Consider the following 25,306-nt stretch of genomic DNA (forward strand, 5'->3'; position numbering starts at 1 on the left):
AGGTAGAAATAAAGATATAATTTGGATCCATCCAGTATTGGAGCATCTAAGTATATTAAGCAAATATTAACAGATCTGAAGGGAGAAGTGGACAGCAATACAATAACAATAGAGAACTTCAATACCCCGTTTCAACAATGGATAAGGTGATCCAGACAGAAAACAAATAAATAAACATAGGTCTTGAAATATACTTTAGACCAGATGAACCTAATACATACACACAGAACATTCCATCCAAGGAAGAAGCTCCTTGTCATTGGTCTGGGAAGGGATTAACTGGCTCATACCAAAAGCACAGGCAATTAAAAAAAAAAAAAGGCAAGTCAAACCACATCAAACTAAGACACGTCTGCACAGCAAAGAAACAATCAACAAAAGGAAAAGGTAACTGACTGAATGGGACAAAATATTTGCAAATCATACATCTGATAAGGGGTTAATATCCAAAATATATAAAGAATTCATACAACTCAATAGCAGGGAAAAAATCCAGTTAAAAGATGCTCAAAACACTCAAAAAGACATTTTTCCAAGGAAGATATTCAAAAGGCGAACAGGTATACCAAAAGGTGCTCAGCGTCACTAATCACCAGGGAAATGCAAATCAAAACCACAGTGAGACAGCACCTCACACCTGTTAAAATGGCTAATATCAAGAAGAAAAGAAAGAACAAATGCTGTTGACGATGTGGACAAAAGGGAACCCCTGTACACTGTTGGTGGGAACATAATAAACTGGCACAGTTTCTCAAAGAATAAAAAGCAGAACTGTCACAGGACCCAGCCATCCCACTTCTGCAAATAAACCCAAAGGAAATGAAATCACTGTGTTGAAGAAATGACTGCATCCTCCTACTCAATGCAGCATTATTTACAATAATCTTCCCCTGTGACTCAGATGGAAATGAGTCTGCCCGCAATGTGGGAGACCCGGGTTCGATCCCTGGGTCGGGAAGATCCCCTGGAAGAGGAAATGGCAACCCACTCCAGTATTCTTGCCTGGAGAATTCCATGGGCAGAGGAGCCTGGTATTGCAAGGCCTAGGGTTGCAAAGAGTCGGACTCTGAGCTTGCATGCACTTTAACTTCAACTTTTCTTATTTTCTTTCCTCTTTATATAAAAGCTTTTCAATTTACTTTTCCTGTTTGCTGAGCAGCCTGCTTTTTAAAAATTCTTTTACTAAAAAGAAAATTATCAGACTTCCCTGGTGTTAACAGTGGATAAGAATATGCCTGCCAATGCAGAGGACACAGGATCGATCCCTGGTACAGGGGGATTCCACATGCTGCAGAGCAACCAAGGCCACGTGCCGTTACTACTGAGCCTGCGCTCCAGAGCCCACGAGCCACAACTACCGAGCCCACAAGCCGCAGCTCCTGAAGCCTGTGTGCCTCGAGCCTGTGCTCTGCAACAAAGGAAACCACTGCAAAGAGAGGCCCCCACACACAACCAGAGAGTAACCCCCACTTTCTACAACAAGAGAAAGCCCACGCGCAGCAACGAAGACCCAGCAGAACCAAAAAATAAATAAAATAAGAAAATTATCTTACTTAGTAAGGCGTATTATGTGTGATCATTGTAAACAATAGTTTCAAATGACAGTTATTATAAACACACTACTATATATAAAACAGATAAGCAACAAGGACCTACTGTGTAACACAGGGAACTATATTCAATATTTTGTATTAACCTGTACGGGAAAAGCATCTGAAAAAGAATATACCTATACTATCATAATGTACATACATATTAAGCTGAATCACTTTGCTGCATACCTGAAACTAACACAACACTGTAAATCAAGTCTACTCCAATCAAAGTAAATAAATAAGAAAAACTACACAGCTACTGAAAGCTTTTTCAAAATAATCTTCATCTGAGACACATAATTCAATTGTATTTATTTACATAGGATAATGCATATTTCCTTTACCATAATGGAAAAGAATATTTTTAAAAGAATATATATATATCTGAATCACTTTGCTGTATAATGGGAACTAACACCATTGTAAATCAACTACACTTCAATTTAAAAAATTATATTTCCTTTGGGGCTTACCAAGCATCTATGTCTAAACTCAGAATGCAGAGTGAGGTCATGCATGCAGAAGGTGTGATAGCTGAGTGTTTTTATTTTCCTCTTTGGCCCAAACACCTTTTTGAGTTCAGGATCCATCACTAGTCCAAGTGATGTTCCAGTTATTTAGTTTATCTTAAGAAGTTTTAAAACAAAACAAAACTGCAGTTGATGAGTTGGGGTCATCAGCCGAAGTGGAGGTACGTTGAGGGTAACCATGGGAGGAAGTGACCCAGTGATTAGGGGGTGGGGTGGGCATGTTGATGGTTTTTAAGATGGGTGGGTGGGATTTCTAGTAGTTTAGAAATGAATGTATGTGATTAATTAAGGAATATTGACAAACACAATTTTTGAGGTTTTGCCTAAAAATGCTGGGTCAGCACTTGCTAGAGCTTCAGGCAGAGGTGACTGGTGCCTGCAGAAAGACTCTGGGTAGAGAATAAACAATTGAGCAAGAGCCCCCACTGTCAGCAAAATCTAGTCTACAGTTTTCCAGCTGACCTTTAAATAGGATATAATCCCATCTTCACAAATCCCTGTGAAACCACTGGTGCTTTCTCTGGCTTCCGCTTGATTTTTCTATTTGCCTCTTGCACTCGATCCTGCGGTTTCTGTTCCTTTTGGCCAAATGTAGCAGCCTCCTCACTTGATTGCAGCAGCTTCCAATGAGGCCCTGCTGTCCCCAGGCTTAGGCACTGGTGCCCACTACAAATCGTCACTTGACATCGACCTCTACACAGATAAAGTCACGGGCCACAATACCCCCTGAAAGTAGTTCAGGGTGCAGATCAGGAATAAGGCACTCTGTGCTCCAGGAAAAACTGGCAGAACAGGCCTTCGGGTAGGTAGATATTTTCAGGAGAAGAATTTATGAGCCCAATTCTTCCATCTCCTTGTATCTAGAAAAGTGCTAGAATCATTAACAGTGACATCTGCCCCTAGCAGCGAGCCTCTGCTGAAATGTGTGCTTGAACTCCCTTCACTAAAATCATATGTAACACTGACCTCCCCCCACCTCTTCGGAGCACTTCCTCAGTTATCTGAGAGGCTGTCTCCCAGGCTACACTCATTTTCCCCAAATAAAGTTTAACTCCCAACTCTCATGTTGTACATTTTCATTTTCCAGTCAGCACTGATCTTACACACAGTTGCTATAGTCACCTTCACACACATAATCATATCACTTTTTTGAAAAACCATCAAGATGCACCCCCCAACTCACTGGGTCACTTCCTCGCACGGTTATCCTCAAAGTACCACCTCCTCAAGCCACTCTGGCTGATGACCCCACCTCGTTAACTGCAGGAGGTCTTTTTGCTTTCTTTGTTATTGAGTCTTAGGACTCCAGCAAGATGCCTGCTGTTGTCCTGTCCAACTCTTTTGCAACCCCACGGACTGTAGCCAGCCAGGCCCTCTGTCATGGGATTCTCCAGGCAAGAATACTGGACTAGGTTGCCATTTCCCAACCCAGGGACTGAACCCAGGTCTTCTGAGTCTCCTGCATTGGCAGGTGGATTCTTTACCACTAAGCCACTTGGAAACCAAGCCAGATGTCTACCCCAATGCTGGTGAGAGAGAACCGAGGTCTCCGGATCCCAAGAATGAAGGTGATGAGGACTTTCCAATTTCAGACCCTGTGGTTTATCACCTTCAGTATTTGGGTGGCCATTCACTTCTCCAGGGGATTTTCTGGACCCAGGAATCGAACCCAGTCTCCTGCACTGCAGGCAGATTTTTTTTTACCATCTGAGCCACTAGATTGAGGGCAAAAGGAGAAGCAGGTGGCAGAGGATGAGACAGTTAGATAGTATCACTGACAGTGGACATGCATTTGAGCAAACTTTCAGAGATAGTGAAGGACAGTGAAGCCTGGAGTGCTGCAGTCCATGGGGTCACAAAGAGTCGGACACAACTTAGTGACCAAAAAACAACAAAAAGGAGTCAAAGTAATTAAGGTGAGCTTGATCAATGAAGGCAGGTTAAAAGCAGAACGTTCAGCAAACTGTTCCTTGAGCTACCTTTTGGGGGGGGGGGGGGCACACCCACAACATGTGGGATCTAAGTTCTCTGACCAAGGATGGAACTTGCTTGCACCCCCTGCATTGGAAGGGCACAGTCCTAACCACTGGACAGCCAAGGAAGTCCCTCCTTTAGCTGCTACTCTGAAAAGCTCAAGAATCTTGTTAGTCACCAGTTTCTGTTAATCCTATGTGGTTGCTTTTTTTTTTAACCAAATGGGGCAGGATTTCCTGGTGGACCTGTTTTACCCATTTATCTTGCCACCCGAATGAGTCTCCAGCCTTAGCCAAGTGGAGGGCCTCTTCTGGTGGAGCTGAGGTAGGGGTCCGCTCCTCTTGAACGGGATACTTCCAGTGACCAGGCATGCCGCAGAGACACGTGAAGGCACGATCGACAGGGTGAGAAGGAGGTCAATAACTAACTACCCCTACCCAACTTTAGAGGTTCCCTGGTGGCTCAGAGGTTAAAGTGTCTGCCTGCAATGGGGGAGACCTGTGTTCGATCCCTGGGTCGGGAAGATCCCCTGGAGAAGGAAATGGCAACCCATGGACGGAGGAGCCTCGTGACCTACAGTCCACGGGGGTCGCAAAGAGTCGGACACGACTGAGCGGCTTCACTTTCACCTTTCACCCAGGTTTATGCCTAAGAGGGGAGGGTTGGAAGGGGAGAGTGTTTGCCCCGCAGGCTGCTGCTGCTGCTAAGTCGCTTCAGTCGTGTCCAACTCTGCGCGACCCCACAGACGGCAGCCCACCAGGCTCTGCTGCCGCTGGGATTCTCCAGGCAAGAACACTGGAGTGGGTTGCCATTTCCCTCACCAATGCATGAAAGTGAAAAGTGAAAGTGAAGTCGCTCAGTCGTGTCCGACTCTTAGCGACCCCATGGACTGCAGCCTACCAGGCTCCTCCGTCCATGGGATTTTCCAGGCAAGAGTACTGGAGTGGGGTGCCATTGCCTTCTCCGCCCCGCAGGCTATAAACAGGTAAACTAATGCTTGCATTTCTCGTCCCCTCGGCTCTGGAACTACAGTGCTCACAGGTCAAAGAGTGTCCACGATCCAACCTGATGCTGCCCTGCAGGGTGACCACACCTGTCTGAGGACAGGAAGTGACACCCACAATGACCACTTTGGCGTCCCAGCACCCATCTCGAAGCGCGGTCGCGGTCAGCGGAAATCCTCCGCCAGTGATTGGCGGCTCCTCGGCAGAGCGTGCCCTCGAGCTGCTCCGCGGGGAACCTGGAGGCGGCGTTGGTGCGCGCGCAGCAGCCATTGTCGCACCCCCGCCCCTTCCCTGCCTGTGATTGGCGCCTTCATACGAAGGGGCGGGCCCTCAGGCGGCGTTGCTGGTACCGCGTCGCGTCAGTCTGGTGCGACCTCTGCCCGCCGGGAGGGTCGTCCTGTCTGCGCCCGAGTCACAGCCATGGCGGCCTCGCTTCTGCTGCGGCAAGGACGAGCCGGGGCGCTGAAGGTAAAGAGGGGCCAGACCGGCGGCCGGAAGCTCGCGGAGCGCCGGGAGACCGTGGAGGGCGGGGCGAGGGCTGCGGCCCTGGCGGTCACCTCCAGCCGTCCGGGGATGCCGCTGACTCCGCTTCCGGAGTCGGGGGTTGGGACTGGGGTGGGGGTTCGGGAACCTGGCCAGGGGGCATCAGGAGCCAGGCCTGGGAGCGACGAGGGTCCCGGCGACCCCGGCCACCGTCCCCTCTGGACCCCGATCCCCAGGAGCCTCCGGTGTGCGGCCAGGCCACGGACAGGTGTAGAGGCCGCAGGTGTCCCGCGCGGAGCCCTTCCAGAAGCCTTGAGGACAGTGTCACTAACTGTTATTTAACCCTAGAGGAAATGAGGAAACTTTCAAGAACCTGGTTGACCTGGTAACTAGGCAGTCACTAAGAAGCCAGCTTAGGTTACCTCATCTGTGAAATGAAAAGGAGAAAGAACTTTCTCCATCTGGACAAAGCTAAGTCCACTTCACTGTATTTAAAATTAAAAATGACTCTTATGACAAAAGCAATAACTATTGTAATCGTCGCAAAATACAGATGATGGAGGGGGCATCTGTTGTGAGAGAGGCCGCTATTTCCCTTTTCATATCTTGGCCCAGTTCATTTTTCAAGCTTTCGTGTATACATATACACAGTGTCAGACTATTTTCGGGGACTCCAAAATCACTGCAGATGGTGACTGCAGCCATGAAATTAAAACGCTTACTCCTTGGAAGGAAAGTTGTGACCAACCTAGACAGCATATTAAAAAACAGAGACATTACTTTGTCAACAAAGGTCCGTCTAGTCAAGGCTATGGTTTTTCCAGTAGTCATGTATGGATGTGAGAGTTGGACTATAAAGAAAGCTGAGCGCCGAAGAATTGATGCTTTTGAACTGTGGTGTTGGAGAAGGCTCTTGAGAGTCCCTTGTACTGCAAGGAGATCCAACCAGTCCATTCTAAAGGACATCAGTCCTGGGTGTTCATTGGAAGGACTGATGCTGAAGCTGAAGCTCCAATCCTTTGGCCACCTGATGCGAAGAGCTGACTCATTGAAAAAGACCCTGATGCTGGGAAAGATTGAAGGCAGGAGGAGAAGGGGACGACAGAGGATGAGATGGTTGCATGGCATCACTGACTCAATGGACATGGGTTTAGGTAGACTCCGGGAGTTGGTGATGGACAGGGAGCCCTGGCGTGCTGTCGTTCATGGGGTCTCAAAGAGTCAGACATGATTGACCGACTGAAGTGAACTGAACTGATGTCATAACCAGAAAAAGCAAAGGCTCACCTTCATGTGGGTACTGTAGGTGCCTGTGTTCTGTGTCCAGCACATAGTAGGCTTAGTATATACTGAGTGAATGAACACTCTGTGACGTGTTCACTTACAGTATATGGTAGACAGTTTTGAAGCAACTATTTTTCATCTTCAGTAGCATTTTTAATGGCTAGATTGTGCTTCTGCTTTATATTCTAAACACAGGAAGACATTTTATGAAAAGAATAAAGTATTTTGTATATTGAAGGGTATTTGGAGACTACAAAAAATTCTGCTTAGGAGAAAGTCAATTTGGAAGAAATACTCGAATGTTAGTAGTGACTGTCCTTGAACTCAGGTGTTTTTTGCTCGCAGTTTTTTTGTATTTTCCAAACTTTCCATAATATATGTAGATGCTGAAAATTATAATAACCGTTAGAAATATGCCATATGAATTCACAGCATTTATATGTCATAATAATACATAGTATTCATGCCGTAATAGAGGTTATAAATGCTGTTACTCTAAAATTTCTGTTGTTGTGCCATTCTTTTGTCAGACTGTGCTTCTGGAAGCAGGCGTGTTTCGAGGAGTTGCTCCTGCAGTTTCTCTCTCTGCAGAATCAGGAAAGAATGAAAAGGGATTACCACCGAACCCCAAGAAGCAGAGCCCACCAAAGAGTAAGGTTTTCATGGTCGTCATAAGTGAGAGAGAAGGCAGAGTGAATAAGTCAGCTTCCTAGGCATTAGAAAGAATTTTCTAGCTACATAATTTGATGCTTCATTTTTAAAGAGTGTCTAGATTACAATCAGACAGAAGATGTGTGACTAGTTTTAGACCAAACACGGCAGTAACATCATAGTCTTTGACTGAGTGTGTAGCCCTGAACTGGTTCTCTGTATTTTCTAAACGTCAGACTCCACGGGTAGCAGTGGGATGCAGAGTATGCAGGCTTTGTGGTATTTGATGGCCGTGCTCACGTGCTCCTGTGGGGTGGCTGTGACCCCCAGCCTGTTTTTCCTCCCTGACTGACTTTTTTCTGTGTCTCTGAAAGTCGTCAGTGGTCTCCCAGGCTTTGCTTGGTCATAGCAGGGACTGCAGGCGTCTTTTTATGACTATGGAAAGGGAGTTAGGAGTAGGCTCCAATTCCATCAAGACGCCCTTAACGAAGTGTGCTTATCTGCTTGTAGCCCTTTCCGTAGCCATTTTGACTTTACTGCCAGTTTTGACTGTTTCCCTGAATCCAGTGTAGTGCGTGCTCATGGGGGGCAATAGGAAGTGAAGCGTTGTTGTTGTTCGGTTACTCAGTCGAGTCCGACTCTCTGCGACCCCATGGACTGCAGCATACCAGGCTTCCCTGTCCTCCTCTGTCTCCTGGAGTTTGCTCAAACACCTCCACTGAGTCAGTGATGCCATCCAACCATCTCATCGTCTGCCACCCCCTTCTCCTCCTGCCCTCAGTCTTTCCCAGCATCAGGGTCTTTTCCAGTGAGTCAGCTCTTCACATCAGGTGGCCAAAATACTGGCGCTTCAACTTCAGCATCAGTCCTTCCAATGAATAGTCAGGGTTGATTTCCCTCAGGATTGACTGGTTTGATCCTTGCTATCCAGGGGACTATTTAAGAGGCCCATTGCGTTTAGTCTTAACTGATGAAACCTCAGTTAACTCTTAGTATACATATACAATGTACAGTCTCTTTGTAAATCTTTGACTATGTGGGGTTTAGAATGATAGTTTGAGTTTTATTTTCATCAAAATATTATTTCCTTAGTTTGAGTGTTTGAAAGTGTGTAGATGCTATTGTCCCCTCTTCATCTGCACACAAAAACACAGGTAGGTTATAAAATATTGGCGTGTTGTTGAGAGAGCCTTCAGCTGCCTTTCACATGCCATCCATCTTGGCTAAGGACACATACCCTCCCTCTGTGTCTGCGTGCTCATCTACTGGAGGCCCAAATTCAACAGGAAGATTGTTGTTTGCTGTCTTGCACCTGCCACGTTTTTAAAGCCCATGTTCTTTTTCAATTTTCATCTACACATTTTAAAATATCCATCTTAAACGTAGGGCTTCCCTGGTGGCTCAGTGGTAAAGAATCGGCCTGCAATGCAGGAGATGCGGGTTTGACTGTGGAGTCAATCCCTGGGTCAGGAAGGCCCCCTGGAGACAGAAATGGCAGCCCACTCCAGTATTCTTGCCTGGGAATCCCATGGACAGAGGAGCCTGGCGGGCCACAGTCCATGGGGCCAAGAGTTGGACGTAACTTAGCGACTACACAGCAACAGTCTTCAACATGAAGCCTCTTTTCCCCACAGATCCCCTTTTGTAGAAATGTGCTTTTGTATGTGAATAGAAATGGAATGCTTCATCTTGTGATGGTTTTGGGTGCAGTTGTGAGAAAGGCATACCGAGCTGGGGGTTGGCCTTGGGCTCACGTAGCTCCTGCCTCTGGCCACGGCAAGCGCTGCAGGCCTCTGAGTCCCTCCGTGCTGAGCAGGGTCAGCGGGCCAGTCTTGCTAGGTCAGTGTGAGACTGATGACCTGTGTGATGTGTGTGTGCGGTCAGGTGGGAAGACAGCTTTTGGAGCTGTGCTGTCTTTAATGCTCTTTACACTTGTATTTCAGAACTTAAAAAGTAATTCCAATCCCTGCATGAAGGAAAAGAAATGCTGCTTCTAAGTCAGCGTGTGCAGTCCTCAGTCTTTCTCCTGAGGTGTCAGGGATCGGTGACTCGAGATACGGAAGGGCCTTGGCCCACCAGAGGCGCATGGCTAGGTCGAAGCCTGTACACTGGGCCAGCTTTGGAAACTCGTGCGGGGCTTGCTGCGGTGCTGACGGCGTCCTGAGCGCTCAGCCTTGGGGTCACGTCTAGTCCAGGGTCTGTGTCCAGGGTAAACACACCCTGCTCTCTCTCACCTGGGACACCAGCCCTTCGGAGCACAGGCTTCCTTCCTGGGAGAGCAGCCAGCATGGTGGACACAGACATCAGAACCTGGGGTCTGCCCGTGGATGCTCCCCTGCATAACCACCGGGCTCGCCAGCTTCAATGTTCTGGTAAATTCCATCTCTAGGCTGAATTTGGCAACAACAGTAATAGACCATCAACTGAATAACTCCTGTGTCACCTTTTAAAGAATCTGTTGAGAAGCCAAAGTTAATTCCCTGCTTCAAGTCCCTATTTCAGTCTGAAAAGGGAGGAATCTGGAAGTGGGGATTTGGTATGCTTAATTCTGACCAGCATTGCTGGTGCTGTTTAAGTGCTCCATGTGTTCCTCCTGGTCTTCAGCCCTGTGAATAGGCACTACCAACATCCCCGTGTTATAGATGAGAAAGTGGCGGGGAGAGACTCCTGAGCCACCGAGGGTCACACCGTGTCAGTAGTGGAGCCTGATTTGAGCCCCAGCAGTAAGATCCCCGGTCTGTATTTATAAGCAGTATGTTGTCTTGCCTGTGGAAAAAAATCAATTCTTGTGTATTCATTAAAGCCAAAAAAAAAAAAGCCCTTTACTATTTTCTTTAATAGTAAAAATCATGTGAAAAGAAGTTTTCGTTACCATATAACAAAAAACTGTTTCGCATCCTGTTGAAATGTACCTTTGTTTCTGAAATTAGTTTTGTGACCCACTCACAAGATGTGGAGCGGCTCATCTCGTCTGTGTGGAACACCTGAGTCACCTTCGTTTTCAGTTAGGGTGCTACGAAAAAGCTGAAAGTCGAGCCCTCCCCTGTTGTTCAATGAGAAAAGATACTGAGGAGATTCAAGTGGAGAGGAGACGCAGAAGCCGTAGGAGAGTGCTGTCTCTGCGCTGTGACTTGTGTCTGTAGACCTTTATTTATTGGGGCTGTGACAGTCTCTGAGGATTAGAACCCGTCCCCAAAAGTCCACCTCTCGTGCTGGGAGGGTGGCTCTGGGACTGGTCTTATTTTAGGTGCTTTGTGTCTTGCATATTTGTCTTTCAAGGAAAGTCACACTCAAACTAGAACACAGTCAGAGTATGCAGGTATCCGCCTCTAGAAACGCAAGAGGTTCATGAAAACGAGCAGGTAAAGTTATGCTTATGTTCAGAGCAAGCCTACTGTTGTGCACACACGGCTCTGTCTCCAGGCGCCAGGATCCCAACACTGCTGAGAGCAGACGTGGTGTCCCCGCCGGCACTGGACAGGGGTCACTGGTGGCAGCTGTAGTCATCGAAGCAGGCTTCCCTCCTAGTCACAGAGGATGCTGGGCCTGCGCTGCAGAGGGTCGGATGAAAGGCAGCTGTGTTACTGTGGTTTAGGCTATTGGCCTGTCTATGGGGTTCTGCCAGTAACTAAGCCTGAATAGAAGATATTTTAAAGCATTCTTATTTAATATGGTAGACTAAAGTTTCCTTTTTCAAACAAAATAAACTATTTCATCTGAGATTTTCTTTTTTGCTTTCAATAGGTGATAAGTCTAATGTTTTAATAACTTACTTGCATTAAAAAAATCTTCATAATAAATTTTGAAAGAGTGAGGTATTATAATTAGTAGCCTATCTAAAATAAGCCTCATTAGAAGTTAATTTTTCACACTTGGAAAATGCATGCTCAGCATAAAAGTGGATCAGTGATAGAGGTGAGCAGGCTAGCAGGGTTTGGAGGCCAGTGTATGTTACACATGCCTTGTCAGAGCCTTTGTGTTGTTTCAGGTATGGTTTAGAAAGACAGAATGAGAGAGTTCGAGTGCATGTGCATGCATTTACCTTGATTTTATGTTTAATGTGATCCTGGGGCTCTGTGCTTGTTCTGTTCCTGCAGTCAGAATGCAGATTCTGGGATGGTGCATGGCTGCAGATTCAGACAGGGCATGGAGGGGTTTAAACTCACCCGTGGCTCTGGCTGTTCAGTTGTATCCTCTTACACTCCCCATTGACTTCTCTCTGGCCCATTTCTGATTATTTCTCAGTTTTCTTTGATCGATTTTCTGTCATTCTGATGTATATATATGCATATACGTATGTATGTATATATGTGTGTGTATGTGTATATATGTGTGTCTGTGTGTATGTATATATACGTATATATATAGTCTGTGTATGTGTGTGTGTGTGTATATATAGTCCCTGATCTCAGAAAACAATTAAGAGATTTTTTTTGGATACCAGTAAAATGGTAAAGTTAGAAATACATTTTTTTCCACTTTAAAGAAGTGGTATACTTTTTAGTATAAAATAGTCTAGACTTGAAAAATAAATGCATTTAGAGTTTGCTCATCTGTGACATATTTTTTTTAATTTTGCTTTAGACTTGAAAAGTAATTTTAATTTGTAAAAACTTGTTCTGTATTTTTCTTCTTATCTGTATGGTTAAAAAAGATTTATCACCAGAGACAATTGAGTGAAAATAGAACTAATGAATGTTCTGTGGGGTTTCGTTTTCTCTCCTAGCTGACTCTACAACATCTAAGACTTACAGTACCACTTACTGTAACAGTTTAAGACTCACTGTTTCTAATGACACATCTGACACTAAGTTATTTTAGACTTTTTTGGTCTTGAAACAGTTTTGCTTGGCAGAAGAAACCCCTGAAGCACGTGATTTTGTAGGATTCTTGTTCCTCTCAGGGCACCTTCGTTTGACTTTGGGGATCCCCTGCCTCCCATCCCCCACTCTTAAACTCATGCATGTGCTTCCCCAGACCCAAACCAGACTCTCTTCTTTACTTTTGCTTTGTTCTTTTGTTTAAAAGGTCAAGTTCATGCAATATGGGTCATTTTTAAAATATTTGAGAGGCATCAATGTCTTTAGGGATTTGAGAAATCAGGCATTTCTAAAACTTCATCATCTGAAAATATCTTTATAATTTATCTTAAATTGAGATGAAATAGTAGTTTAAAAAATAATTATCATCAGGAAGCTCTCACTGTGAAAAATGGAGATAAGATTGTTACTACTTCTATTGTTAAAAAAAATCCCATCTTAAAAAAGTCTTCAGCTATCAAGAAAGACATCTGCGATTTTTTTTTTAATTGTTCTTCTGTGTGGCTTGGCTTTCCCTTAAAAGTAGGTTTCCATGGAGCAGTTCATAAGATGATGATGTTGAAGATACTGTCAGTAACAAGGTGATATGTAATGAAATGTCTGTGACCTTGATGAATTCACACTGTTTTACTCAATATTAAAAATAATATTCCTCTTTATGCCATTTCCTAGATGTAGTGGAACCAAAGGAGAGGGGCCAGCAGCTCGCCCCCCCAACAGCAGATGCAGTGTCCAAAACCTTATCTGCACCCACTTCCTCCCCATCAGTTGTGAGCCAAAGCAGGACGCTAGCGAGCCCTAACCCCGATGCCAGTGTGCTGCACACAGACCAAGGGCTTCCGAAGCTTTTGTCAAGAAAGACTTTGGTAGAGTTTCCTCAGAAAGTCGTGTCTCCATTCAGAAAACAGGGTTCAGATTCAGAAGCAGCCCAGTGGGGCAGGAGAGGGACGGATGATTCTTCTTCATCTTCATCTTCATCCAGCTCCTCCGATTCAGAGTCTGACGAGGAGGGCGACCGCTCAGGAGCAGGTCCTCAGGTGAAGAGCAAACGCAGGGGAGGGTCTCCCGTAGCAGAGGCCTCACGTTCCTCTGCAGATAGAACCTCCAAAACTGAGATATCAGCCAAAGAAAAGACAGTGTCGCAGCAGCCACACCTGGACCTCACCCCTGCAGGGAGGCCCCGCAAGGCAGAGAAAAAAGGGGCCTCCAGTCAGCACCTGGAGGACAGAAAGGGCACCAAACCCAAAACCGCAGTGCCCAAGTCACAAGCCACGGAGGAGTCTATGAAGCAAAATGTAAAGGAGAAACAATCGCAGAAGATACCTAGATCAAACAAAATAGACAAAGAAAGCCAAAAGCCACTTGAAGTTAAAAAAGTCTTGTCTGACCGTACACCGTGGGGATTGTCCACACATCCTGCTGGCGGTCCGGCGCCCACCCCATCAACAGGAACCAGAGCCGGGGGGCAGCCTCTAGCCCCTCCTCCTGAGGCCAGAGGGAGCCTTTTGGAGAAACAAGTACCAGAAGCAGATGGGGAGCTGGCTCTTCCCCTGTTCAAAACAGAAAAATTGGAAAAGCAGGCAGCAGAAGGAATCTTAAAGGCTGAGGAAGAGATTTTGGAAGATCAGCTACCCATGCAAAATTTGAAGCCAGCCCCTGTTCAGAATAAAGATGTTCTGGACGAAAAGCCCGCAGTCCTGAAGCTTGAGGAAAAGGGCGGGATCGTGGAGGACCCGGCCGCTCAAGTGGAAGGCCAGGACCACGCACAGGGTACACCTTGCCTTGGGGTTCAGCGCTCTTTCTGTCCTTTGGGTGGGGAGGTCAGGCTCTGAAGAACGGTGCGATGAAAAGAAGTGTCGAGCTCCATCAGGTTCCCCAGTAGGCCTGTGGCCTGTAGCACCGTCTCAGATAAGCTGGGGGGTGTATGTTAATTATGGGTAGAAATTCCTGAAACATTTCAGATTTATTTCGCAATGAAAAAGTTTGCCCTTGGCGCTTCTGAGTGTTTCTTAACCGGTAGAACAGGCAGTTGAACATCTTCATTCTTAACTTTGGAGGGTGTTGAACCTGCAGGACACCTCATTGAGTGAGGCGTGGTGGGAGGGTTCTGTTAAACTCCCCAGGTGAGCTGAACAGGCCTTTGTGTTTAGCATCTTTATGCCTAAGGGAAAAAAAAGCTCACTTTAGGGATTGAAGCTGGACCTTAAGGCAGCCCTGAACTACCAGAGTAGTTTACCCTGGACGTGTCCTCTGATACACCTGGGAGCACAGCAGGCTGCTTTGTTTTTCTGTACTGAGTTTTTATGAAGGGCTTTTTTGCTCCCCTCAATTTTTAAGGGAAACTGTTTATTCCTCTTATTTTACCACTTTCTTATGCATCGAACTTCATAAAATACAGTGTGCTTTAGGGGGACCACAGCAAAATGGGAAAGCAGGTGTCCAGTCTCAGGATCTGGCTCTTGAAATGGACCCATCGCTAACAGAGCCCGCTTCTTCCTGTCTGTCAGGCTAGTGTACGTTACCTGTAACTGTTGTGTCGCCTCACTCTGTTACACTATTGTGTGTTTCTTCCTCCCCTTCCTCCCTCTTGCATGAACACACGAAGCTGCAACCAGCGCCTGCCAGCCTCCTCCTGACCCCAAAAACTGCTTTCCTGCTGCTGCTATAGTCACTCTGCTCTAGACTTGCCAAACCTTCAGGGTAACACAGAATTGGGAGTTTTCAGATTGCAGATCTTTTTGAAAAAAACAATTTGACTAATTTTTGATGATTGTGTTATTTTTCCAACATCCTCTTTGCCCTTTGGAGGCTGAAGACGCTGCCCGGAGTGCAGCTGACTTTCAGGGCAGTGTCTGCAGGGGGTGAGCTGTAGCTCACCCAGCCCAGCCACCGGGCTCCTGTCCTGCCGAGGGGTTCGATTCCCTCTGTCAGCACCCCCCCCACACACACACGGACTGTGAGGACTCATCTGCCTGAGCTGTCCCCACGAGAAGAGACGGGAAAGAGATCAGTTCTCTAAATAAGACATCGTTTGTTTTAACACGACTAAGAAAATGAAAAACATTTTGGTATGAAAATGAGAACTTTGGTGTGAATTCAAATAGGGGGAAACTGCAGTTACTCTTGCAGCATCAGTAGCAGTGAACGGCGTCTGGAGAACAGTAGTTTCAGGCCCGTGAGACCCCGTCCAGCGTCAGCCATCACCCATACCCGCTCCCTAGTGCCATCCTCATGTCTCAGGGCACATCACAGGGAAGTAGGGTGTCTTTTGCTTCATCCACACACATGGTATTAAGATCAGCAATTGTGTAGGTGTGTGGGTTCTAATTCTTTCTTCCACATAGAGAGAGAAGGCTAAGTACTTTTTAGTCTGAATCTAAAGTTTACCAACAACTTCTTTTTGAAGAAGTTAAACAACAAAAGTTCCACATCTCATTTCCAGTTCCCCTTAACTGTGTTATCATTAAAAACAATGGACTTTATCTGATTTTCTTGTATTTGGAGACTTAGAAGTCTCACTTAGTTGCCACTTAAAAATTTTTCTTCTGTGAATGTTTTATTGCTGTTAGATTTTAATGGATCTGCTTTTTTCCTGCATCTTTAAATGACCTGCACATCCTTCCATAACTTCATGGCATTTTCAAAATTCTGAGAAGTCCAGGGTCTACACAAAGATGGAAAAGCATTATAAAAGCTATTCCACCTCCTACATGCTTAGTGTAAATTTTCATCGAGTTTCTTTATTTTGCTTTTGAAGATACTGTTGCTTTCTGGGCTTTTCTAAGTAGACAGTGTATTTATTACATGTGGGATTTATGAAGAATGCTTGGTGTGTGTGAGAGAGAGAGAGAGCTGACCCATTCAGAAGCTCCCCACTTACACCGTGTTGTGTTTTCCCCGCAGAGCCTGTGTCGGCCGCTCCCACAGAGCCGTTTGACAACACCACCTACAAGAACCTTCAGCATCATGACTACAGCACATACACCTTCTTAGACCTAAACCTGGACCTCTCCAAGTTCAGGATGCCCCAGCCCTCTTCAGGACGGGAGTCCCCCCGCCACTGAGAGCCCAGTTTAAAGATTACCCTTGCTGTGTCTGTCTGCATTCTTGCCTGCAGTCCTCTCGGCGGTCACAAGACCCAGCGTGTAGAATCCTAGCGAGTAGTGAATTAGCAGCACCCCTCTGATGGTTCAGTCTCCATGTGTTTAGAGACATCTGCTGCGGGGATTTCTCTCTAACGATAGAGTATGGCTCAGTGGACAGATCCATGCAATTAGAGAATCGGAGGTGCCTTCCGTCTGTGTGGTTCCACTGTGCTGAGCCCCGGTCAGCTTGGTGTTCTCTGGTTCACCAGTGTGGAGTCGATAAGTGTAGTGGGCCTTCTGATAAGACCTAGTTCTTGATGAATCAGATATAGGAGTTGTCTACATTGTAACTAACTACTGCACTGCAGAGAAATTATAATAAATTATGGCATTTTATGATCAGACGGATCTGAATTCTTTTGTTCCGTTGGATTAGGTATGTGATGTAGACTTGGGGAGTTGCAGAGCGGTGGGATTACAGACAGGCGAAAGTGGTACACGAGGTCCAGCAGCTTTGTTCCGGGTGGCCTGGCAAAATAAGCTTATTTATCCACGGGGGGTTTCTGGGATGGCCCAGTGATTTCCCATCCCTCAGGGTAACGTTACCCAGGCCAGGGGGCGTGCAAGTGGGAGCAGGCTCTGTGTGTCCCTTGGTGTCTGTCCCTCTGTGTGTCCCCAGGCCCCGTGGGGACTCTGAGAAGTAACAGATCCAGCTGAGATCGTTGCTGAGAAAAGAGGCTGTGTCCGCCTGCCTGGGCCATGCGTCCCCCTGCAGCAGAACGCCTGTCCCCACACCAGGACGTTTCCTGGTTTGCCTGTTCTCATCCTTCCTTGCTTGCTTCTGTGCCCAAGCTTGTGGCCTTAGTTCATTTCAGTTCTGGTTCTTGGCCTCTAGTCAGTTTACAACAAATAGTACAGTGTGTTATAACTTCTGACTCACATTTCTATAATCCTGCTTTTCTTAAAATGAGTCCAAGTAAGGATACCGAGACTGAAAACATGGGGTTGAAAAGCTAGTATTGTGATGATCTGTCTCAGATTTCATTACCGCCCCGGAGGCTTAGCGACTCAACAAAGTTCTCTAATCACATTTTTCATTATAAGAGTACTAAGACCCATTACCAAAAGAAAGCAAATGGAACGTAGATTACCTGAAATCTCTGCTCACCTGACCATGGTTAACACAGAACAGGTTTCCCAGTGCTGTGACCACATGATGTACATACAGCTTTCTATCCTGGGTGGTTTTGGTTTTTTTTCATTTAACAGCTTCTTACACTGTGGCCCGTGGAGCTCCTGTGATGTGTGGAGGCGTGTGAAGGGCCGTGGTCTCTGATGCCAGAGTGCACTTCCCTGGGCTGTTAGTACCACAGAGAGTTGTGAAAGGTTGCTGCTGAGCCATGAAAGACACTGGGATTCTTGGCCTCCAGAGGAGAGAAATTCAATCCGGGACCAGTGACGAGGCTTGATGGCTCAGCGTTTTTGTGTAATAAAGTTTTATTAAAATATAAAAGAGATATAGAGAAAGCTTCTGACATAGACATCAGAAGGGGCAGAAAGAGTGCCCTCCTGCTGGTTTTCAGCAAGAAGCTATATACCTATCAGCAGGCTGCTGATTGGAGAAAGGAAATGACTCAAAACTCGGAGTGGCACCAGGCCCCTCACCCACAACCTGCATTTCGAGATAACACTGGTACAAGGTGAGTCATCCCAGGCCATAAAACAATTGACGTGAATCTTGAAGAAAGGCAAATTTCCAAGCAAGTACATAGTCTCATTAATACAGCCTAAGAATATTTCCATGAGTAAAACATACTGGTTTGTTGAGCCATTGTCGGTTCTGAGTCTTAGGTTCTGAAGAAAGACAGTCTAAGGTAAATACAGAGTTCATTAACATAACTTAAGAAAAACATTTCCATAAGAAAAATGCACTGGTTAGCTCAAAGTTTGAGAAAAGTTCTGGCGGAACCGGTTGTCATCATGGCAATAGAATTTTAAAAGAAACCTTTTAACTTTGTATACAGAAGGAAAAAAAGTCTGACACTTGCAGTCTATTTCCTGCCCTTGGGGATGCATAGCCTTCCCGCCTGTTACCCTCTCAGTTGTAGTTCTGTTTGCATCAAAACAAGTCTGGATATATTTCAATCTGCATAATGTTTCCCCCTGGCTCTAACCCTCTGGAAAGTCTCAGGAGCCACGATAAATAGCACCAGGCACAGCTCTGCATTCGGACCCCAGAACCTCCATCCTGGCGCTATGGCCACAGCTACCCACCGAGCGCAGCTCTCTGAGTTTGTGTAATTTCCCATGTTCTCTTTTTAAAAAGAGTGCTGCCAGAACGTCTGTGTGCATGTAACTCACTTTGTATTTTCTGTTTTCTGAAGAGGAATTTCCAGAAACTGAGCTAATGAATCACAAGTGATTCACGAACATGTGTATTGCTTTCATTTCTGTGAGATTTTTAAGTTGGCTTAATACGTTTGAGTTCAACAAGGTTTACCTCTTTTTTGTGGTTTTCGTGTCATGTCGCCTGAACACTGGCATCTTCCTGGACGCTGGTTCTCTTAAACCTATTAGGACACACACCCCGGGACTGCGGGAGCCTGTACAGGGTCCTTCTCACTGTGGGTTCAGGCTCTGATGCTCACTGGCAGCTGGTTAATAACAGAAACCCAGCAGATTGTCGTGTGGCTTTCCTGATCCTGCTTCCAAGCGTGGGCTCTGTTTCGATGGTTTCTGTTCTCCTCCAACCCAAGGTTGTTGGGAGTGGCTAGCCCCCAGCACTGTCTGACCATGGTCCTGTACCTTGGGTGTATAATGCAGTCAAAGGCTTGTAAAATGACTGCTAACACGGCAGTGCACTACAGCCTGCAGGAAGGCTTTGTGAGGTAGAAAGCACGCAAACCAAATCGCTCTTAAACCTTATGAGGAGCACGCGAAGAGTTTTTCCATAAATGGGCCAGATAGTAAATATTTTCGACTTTGCCACGTACCATCAGTGTGGCTGTCATTTTTCTTCAACTCTTTGAAGATGTTAAAACACAAACCATTCTTGGTGTGGGCCTTACAAAAAGAGGCAGAGAGCGGATTTGTCTGAGAGCCACAGTTTTAAGTTTTAACACCCCAGTGTTATGGGGCAGCCACAGGCCATTTAATTCAGTGAAGGGTGGGCTAAACTAGTTTGCTTCGGGTGCTTGGCACCCGGTTCTTCTGCCTTCTCCCCTTGCCTCCTTCCCTCTGCCCTCCTGTGGGCTTTCTTCTAGAAGGGATCTGAAACAAAGACCAAGAGGTAAAACATTTAACAGCCAAAGTGACGCTCCTTTGGGAGTAACTTCCACGCTGGGAGTCTGACGTCCAAGAACAAGGTGCCAGCTGATCCAGTGCCTGGGGAGAACCACCCTTCTGGCTTGCACACAAGCTCCCTTGTCCTGTGTCCTCTCGTGGCAGAGAGTTGGAGAGCAAGCTTCCTGGTATCTCTTTACAGAAGGACTCTAATCCCCTCTTGGGAGCACCACCCTCATGGCCCCTCTAACCCTAATTCCTTCCCAGAAGGCCCCACCTCCAGATACCTCCACATGGGGTCAGGGCTTCAACATATGAACTTGGGGATACAGACATCCAGTCCATATAACAGGTTCTGTCCTGCAGGAGAAGAAATGAGATACCTGGTTTTACTCTAAAAAAAAATAGAAAAACTGGTAATGTGTTTGAAATATTCTGACAAAAATTAGGGGAAGAGCTGAGCTGCAGAGATAAGAAAGAACAGGAAAATGTTGATTGCTGAGGCTGGATGATGGGTACCAACAAGTTCACTGTTCTGTTCTCCACAATTTAAGTCCCTGGGAACTTTCACTTTTACAAATCCTACTAGTTACGTGGATAGTAAAATTGAAAAGGGAGACATTGAGGCAGAGAAGAGACAGGTCACGGCAGAGCCTCCAGGCAGAGGGGTGGTGTCCTGCTCTCCAGCCCAGCGCCTCTCAGTGGGATGGCCAGGTGACTCTGGGAGACCTTGATGACCACAACCAGCTGGCACCCTGAAGGACCCAGTCCAGTGGTTTGTGAACGTAGCTATCTGTAGTCTGCAGTGTACACTCATAAATAACCCAGTCCCCTAAGTGTGGGTGAGTGCATGTTTTCTTCAGGCTTAGAAGCGTTAAGAAGCATGTTGTGGACTTCCCTGGTGGTCCGGTGATTAGGACTCTGCACTCCTAGTGCAGAGGGCATGGGTTCCTTCGGTGCTCAGCGACCTGAGATCTCGTACGCCACAGGGTGTGGCCCCCTCCCCCAGAAAAAAAACCCAAATTAATAAACTTCATGATTTTTTTTTAAAAAGAAGCAAGTTGCTGTGATAGTAATCACACGTCTCTCTTTCTTGTTTTATCTGCGTTTTCCATTACTTGACACAATTCTTCACTTTGAGGAAATTTTCCTGCAATATATCTCTAAATGGGGCTTCCCAGGTGGCTCAGTGGTAAAGAATCCACCTGTCAATGCAGAAGACATGGGTTCGATCCCTGGGTCAGGAAGATCCCCTGGAGTAGGTCATGGCAACCCACTCCAGTATTCTTGCCTGGAGAATCCCAAGGACAGAGGAACCCTGAGGGCTACAGTCCATGAGGTCACAAAAAGTCGGACATGACTGAGTGACCACACACATCTCTCTAACACGTTTCCTTTTCTATTTCTTTTCTATGCATTTGGACCTCTAACCTTCAGTGATACCGTGTCATTTCTGCCTGACCCCCACCTACACCATCTTCCAGCTCCTTTCTTCTGAGCGTGCATCACCATGTTGCTTGGTGGGAGAAGAACAAGGCAGAGGCAGTGAAATCCGGCCACTTGGAGACCCAGTGAGCTCACTATGACCCAGGACTGGGGAGTGTGGTGGGGGCCGGGCTGACCACACAGTCCCTCTGCCTGTAACTAGCACAGAACAACGAAACTGTCACAAACCCTGACTAAGGATGAGTCCAGCAAGCCCAGGGGAGGCAGCAGGCAGTGGGAGGCAGCCTGGAGGCTGAATGACTCGACTTTCAGAGCAAGTTGCTGCTGCTGCTAAGTCGCTTCAGTCGTGTCCAACTCTGTGCGACCCCATAGACGGCAGCCCACCAGGCTCCCCCGTCCCTGGGATTGTCCAGGCAAGAACACTGGAGTGGGTTGCCATTGCCTTCTCCATCAGAGCAAGTTAGTCGGGGCCTAAAATAGAAACTCCAAGAATGCCACTAGGCTCTGCATGGCTCACATGGGCTGTTTCTCAATTTAGTGGGGTTTTTAGGAACCAGTGTCTCTTGAAAAAAGCGTGTTTCTGAGGTTTAGCAATTCCTTCTTTTTAACTTCAGTTTCTCTCCATCAGTTAACAGTTAATAATTAAATGCTTTTTATTTTTTAAAGTGTCAGGTGAGTTCTTTTACATCTGGTGGATTCTTATACAGAAGAGACATTTAAAAATTAATATTTAAAAATTTTGCAATTATTTTAAATTTAAATTTTTTTATTTTTTGAAAAAAAAGCTTTTTAAAAACAGTATTCAATCTTAAAAAAAAACACTAATTTTTCTTAAAGCATTTTTTTACAAATCTTACTAACCTACTTATGAAGTCTAATTTTAACAAACACATCTAAATTTAAAAAGTAAATTTTTACTGGATATGTCTTTCTTAGTGACTTGTATTGCAACTACTTTTTCCAGTTAGTTCCTATATCTGTGAATGACTAGTACTTAAGGCTAGAAGAGGTTCAGTGAGAATTAACAGCAAAAAAAAAAAAAGAGAAAGGAAAGTATAGACCCTACCAAGGATGGTTTCAGGTTTCCCGGGGCCTGAGTCTTACAGAATTTGGAGAACTCTCTCTCTTTTTTTTCTTTTAATGTTGACTGCCAGCAGGTCTTAGTTTCAGCATTCAAATGCCAAGGGGAACGTGGGGTCTAGTTTCCTGGTCAGGGATCGAACTCAGGCCTCCTGTATTGGGAGTGTCAAGTCTTAACCACTGGACCCCCTGGAAAGTCCCTGGAGAGCTCTTTTAAACAAAGACAATGAAGAATCATGAATTCAAAATCAAGTATGAAAGTGAAAATTATTTAAATCAGAAAACATAGCTTATAAATTTTTTAAGTTGGTAGATGCCATAAGCCTCACAAAATCCAGAAAAATAACATGGTATTTTGATCAATGACTTGATATACCCACTTGACTGTGTGAAGCCTTGGCTGGTCCCCCAATCCCCCCAGGAAGGGCCTGAGGCCCCTCCTCGGTTACAAAAGTGGGTTGGGAGTGGGAGCCACCTCTGGGGCTGGGATCCAGCTTGCACATGTGCTGTGATGATGGCCAAGTACATCTCCACACAAGCCTTAGCACTTCCCGTTAAGCTCATCTAAGTATAACATGTACGTGTGGGCAAGAATGAGTGACATCAGGCAAGATTGCCCCTCTCCCCTCTTAATAAAAATAAAAAAGCATGCATTTATAGTATCCAATTATCTTTTGGCAAAAATCAATGACTGTTTTCCCCACAAGTCTGGAGAACACATGAAACGTTCAGTTTTCTCCAGTATTTGTTTCTCTTACTTGAGGTTGTTGCCTTGATCTGTCAGAGGTAAGTGAGGGCTTCTCAAGTCTCCCTGAAGTCAGGAAAACTGCAGCTGAGCCACGCGCTCACCACACACTTCCTCTAGGGAAAATACAGAAGATGCCCGGGATCGGAGGCCCACATGCGTCCCGCAGGCACCGACTACTGTAGCTCTGTGATGGGCGGACAGCTGAGTGGGGGTCTCAGACCTGCCAAAGGTTATTTCCTGGATGAAGCCGGGAGCCTTCCCCTCAGCCAGGGGAGGGGGTCTGACTCTGAGTCTGCTCTGCTAACAGAGGACACCAGTGCTTCTTCCTCACTCAGACGTGGAAGGGTCGAGCTCCCTGTGACCACTGTTTTCACATCCCCTCTCCCAAATGCTCAACATCCTGGCAGCCAAAACTCCTATGTCTAACACTACACCATGTTCCTCACAGAAACACACATACAACACCGGGGAGATGGGAGTCCAACCGTGGGGTCCCAGGGCCTTGACCGGTGGGGGTGTCCTCTGACACTGTGAGTCGTTTCCTTATGGGAGATTTTTTTTTTTTACATCCCTGGGATGGTGTATAGGAGGAGGCTTCCAGAAGGGTGAGAAGCCAGGCTTTCTTCTGCCAGGGGGACAGGATGTTGGTGAAAGGGGAGTGGACCAGGGCAGGGACCCACCTCAAGCCTCTCTAGACACTGGGGTGCAGCAAGAGCCAGGGGAAGGCGAGGGGTGCCCACTTCCTCCCTCCAAACCACCTGAGCCTCTTGCCAGCACTCCTGCAGCACTGCGCATATGAAAATACCTCCCCCTTACACTGATGGGCTTGACACTTACAAATCAAGGATTAGCCAAGTAATGCTGGTGATGGAACAGTAAACCTGAGTCGCCTCTTCTGCCGGGCAGAGAGTGAAGACAGAAATGGGTGCCCCAGAAAGTGGGCTGCTCGGGATCCGGTTAAGCAAATTCTGCCCACACTCAAGGAGGGTATTCCACAAAGGTGTGGATAGTAGGGCTGCAAGAATGATTAAAGATGTGTTAGAGTTATGCCATGACAGATGGGGACATGAGCACAAATTCCCTGTGCGTCTTCTTTTATCCATTTGGATCTTTGAAGTATGTGAATTCGTTACTCAAAAATAGAATTTTAAATCTTTGAAAACAATTTTAAAGAAAGAAAAAAGCAAATGACTCTTTTTTTGCAAATGAGGTTGAAGATGTCTCTTCTGTTGACCCCACCTGCTGAATGTGGGATGTAGCAGGTAGGACAAGTCAGGGCAGACTATGCCCAGGGACAGCACAGTCTCGCATTTAAAACAGGCAACCAGGCAAGCACATTAAAGGGAAAGCTTGGGGAGGCCAGGAAGAAGCTTCTTTGTGCTTTCTTAGGTGGTGGAGGCCTGACCGACCACCTGCACCCTCTTGGCAAGAGCCGCCTCCAGGCTCCAGGACCACAGAGCAACTTCCTCTGCCCTGGGATACCCAGCCCTGCTCCAGAGCAGGACCAGCCCTCAGTGGATGGAGTCCCACCTGCCCCCTTGGCTTCCCGAGTCATTTGTTCTTTCATTCAAGCACTGGTGTTAAAATCCCACAAAATCCAAACGAATCAGAGCCCAGGTTACAAGTCGATCTTGATGTTTTTAGTTCATCAGACGCTTTGCCAGGGTTTTTAAAGAGTGAGCCTTAAAATATATCATCCTCTGCTCCAAGCCAGCTGGGAGAAGCCCAAGGAGAACACCGTCTCCCTGGGAGCATATGGCAAGTCGCTGCTGCTGGAATCAGGAGAAATCAGAAAAGAAACGATGCTCCGGCGCCAAATAAAAATGTGGGTTTATGGCACTGAAATAGAGCTTCACGCCACCAAAAGCTATTCTCAGAATTTTGAAAGGACAGAGCTGATGAAAACAAAGGAAAGGGGGAAAGGCTTGCTGAAGCCTGACAGAGGTGCTGGGGACCCGAGACACTGACCAGGAAGGCAGGGAGACAGACTTAGGACGGCGGTGGCGGTACCTGCAGTGCAGCCAGGCTCGTGTGTGGGATGAGCTCCAGCCTGGGCCTTGCGTTCCTCCAGGCAGCTCTTTTTCTTTATTATTTTTAAAATTGATTTTTATTGAAGTATAGTTGATTCGGGCTTCCCAGGGAGCTAGTGGTAAAGAACTGACCTGCCAGTGCAGGAGATATAAGGGATGCAGGTTTGATCCCTGGGTCGAGAAGATCCCGAGGAGGAGGGCATGGTAACCCACTCCAGTATTCTTGCCTGGAGAATCTCCATGGGGTCACACAGGGTCAGGTATGACTGAAGTGACTTAATACACACACACACA

The 25,306-nt window shown here is 46.3% G+C and overlaps 2 protein-coding genes across 4 annotated transcripts in view; one reads left to right on the forward strand and one right to left on the reverse strand.

Annotated features, from left to right (window-relative positions):
- Positions 1-5,341, reverse strand: part of WDR4 (WD repeat domain 4) — a 33,339-nt gene extending 27,998 nt beyond the window's left edge. Inside the window, exon 1 of the mRNA XM_059875134.1 lies at positions 5,139-5,341. The gene's annotated coding sequence lies outside the window, so the exon portion shown is untranslated. The remainder of the gene's footprint in view (positions 1-5,138) is intronic.
- A 74-nt stretch (positions 5,342-5,415) lies between these two features.
- NDUFV3 (NADH:ubiquinone oxidoreductase subunit V3) lies at positions 5,416-16,840 on the forward strand. 3 transcript variants are annotated; one of them, NM_001428239.1, is made up of 4 exons: positions 5,416-5,571; positions 7,401-7,521; positions 13,014-14,111; positions 16,245-16,840. In NM_001428239.1, the coding sequence occupies exons 1-4, from the start codon at positions 5,524-5,526 to the stop codon at positions 16,403-16,405; spliced, it is 1,428 nt and encodes a 475-aa protein (NP_001415168.1). In that variant the 5' UTR covers positions 5,416-5,523; the 3' UTR covers positions 16,406-16,840. The 3 variants fall into 3 exon arrangements, with proteins under 3 accessions (NP_001415168.1, NP_787024.1, NP_001415169.1); NM_175830.2 differs by lacking the exon at positions 13,014-14,111; NM_001428240.1 differs by lacking the exon at positions 7,401-7,521.
- Positions 16,841-25,306: the final 8,466 nt, after the last annotated feature.

This window comes from Bos taurus, chromosome 1 (genome assembly GCF_002263795.3).
Source record: "Bos taurus isolate L1 Dominette 01449 registration number 42190680 breed Hereford chromosome 1, ARS-UCD2.0, whole genome shotgun sequence".
NCBI classification, from domain to species: domain Eukaryota; kingdom Metazoa; phylum Chordata; class Mammalia; order Artiodactyla; family Bovidae; genus Bos; species Bos taurus.

Bases quoted from the DNA above. Each gene is read 5' to 3' on its own strand.
- NDUFV3 (NM_001428239.1), top strand. From the start codon at position 5,524: ATGGCGGCCTCGCTTCTGCTGCGGCAAGGACGAGCCGGGGCGCTGAAG. The intron at 5,572-7,400 runs GTAAAGAGGGGC...TTCTTTTGTCAG, and splicing joins GACGAGCCGGGGCGCTGAAG to ACTGTGCTTCTGGAAGCAGG. The intron at 7,522-13,013 runs GTAAGGTTTTCA...GCCATTTCCTAG, and splicing joins GAAGCAGAGCCCACCAAAGA to ATGTAGTGGAACCAAAGGAG.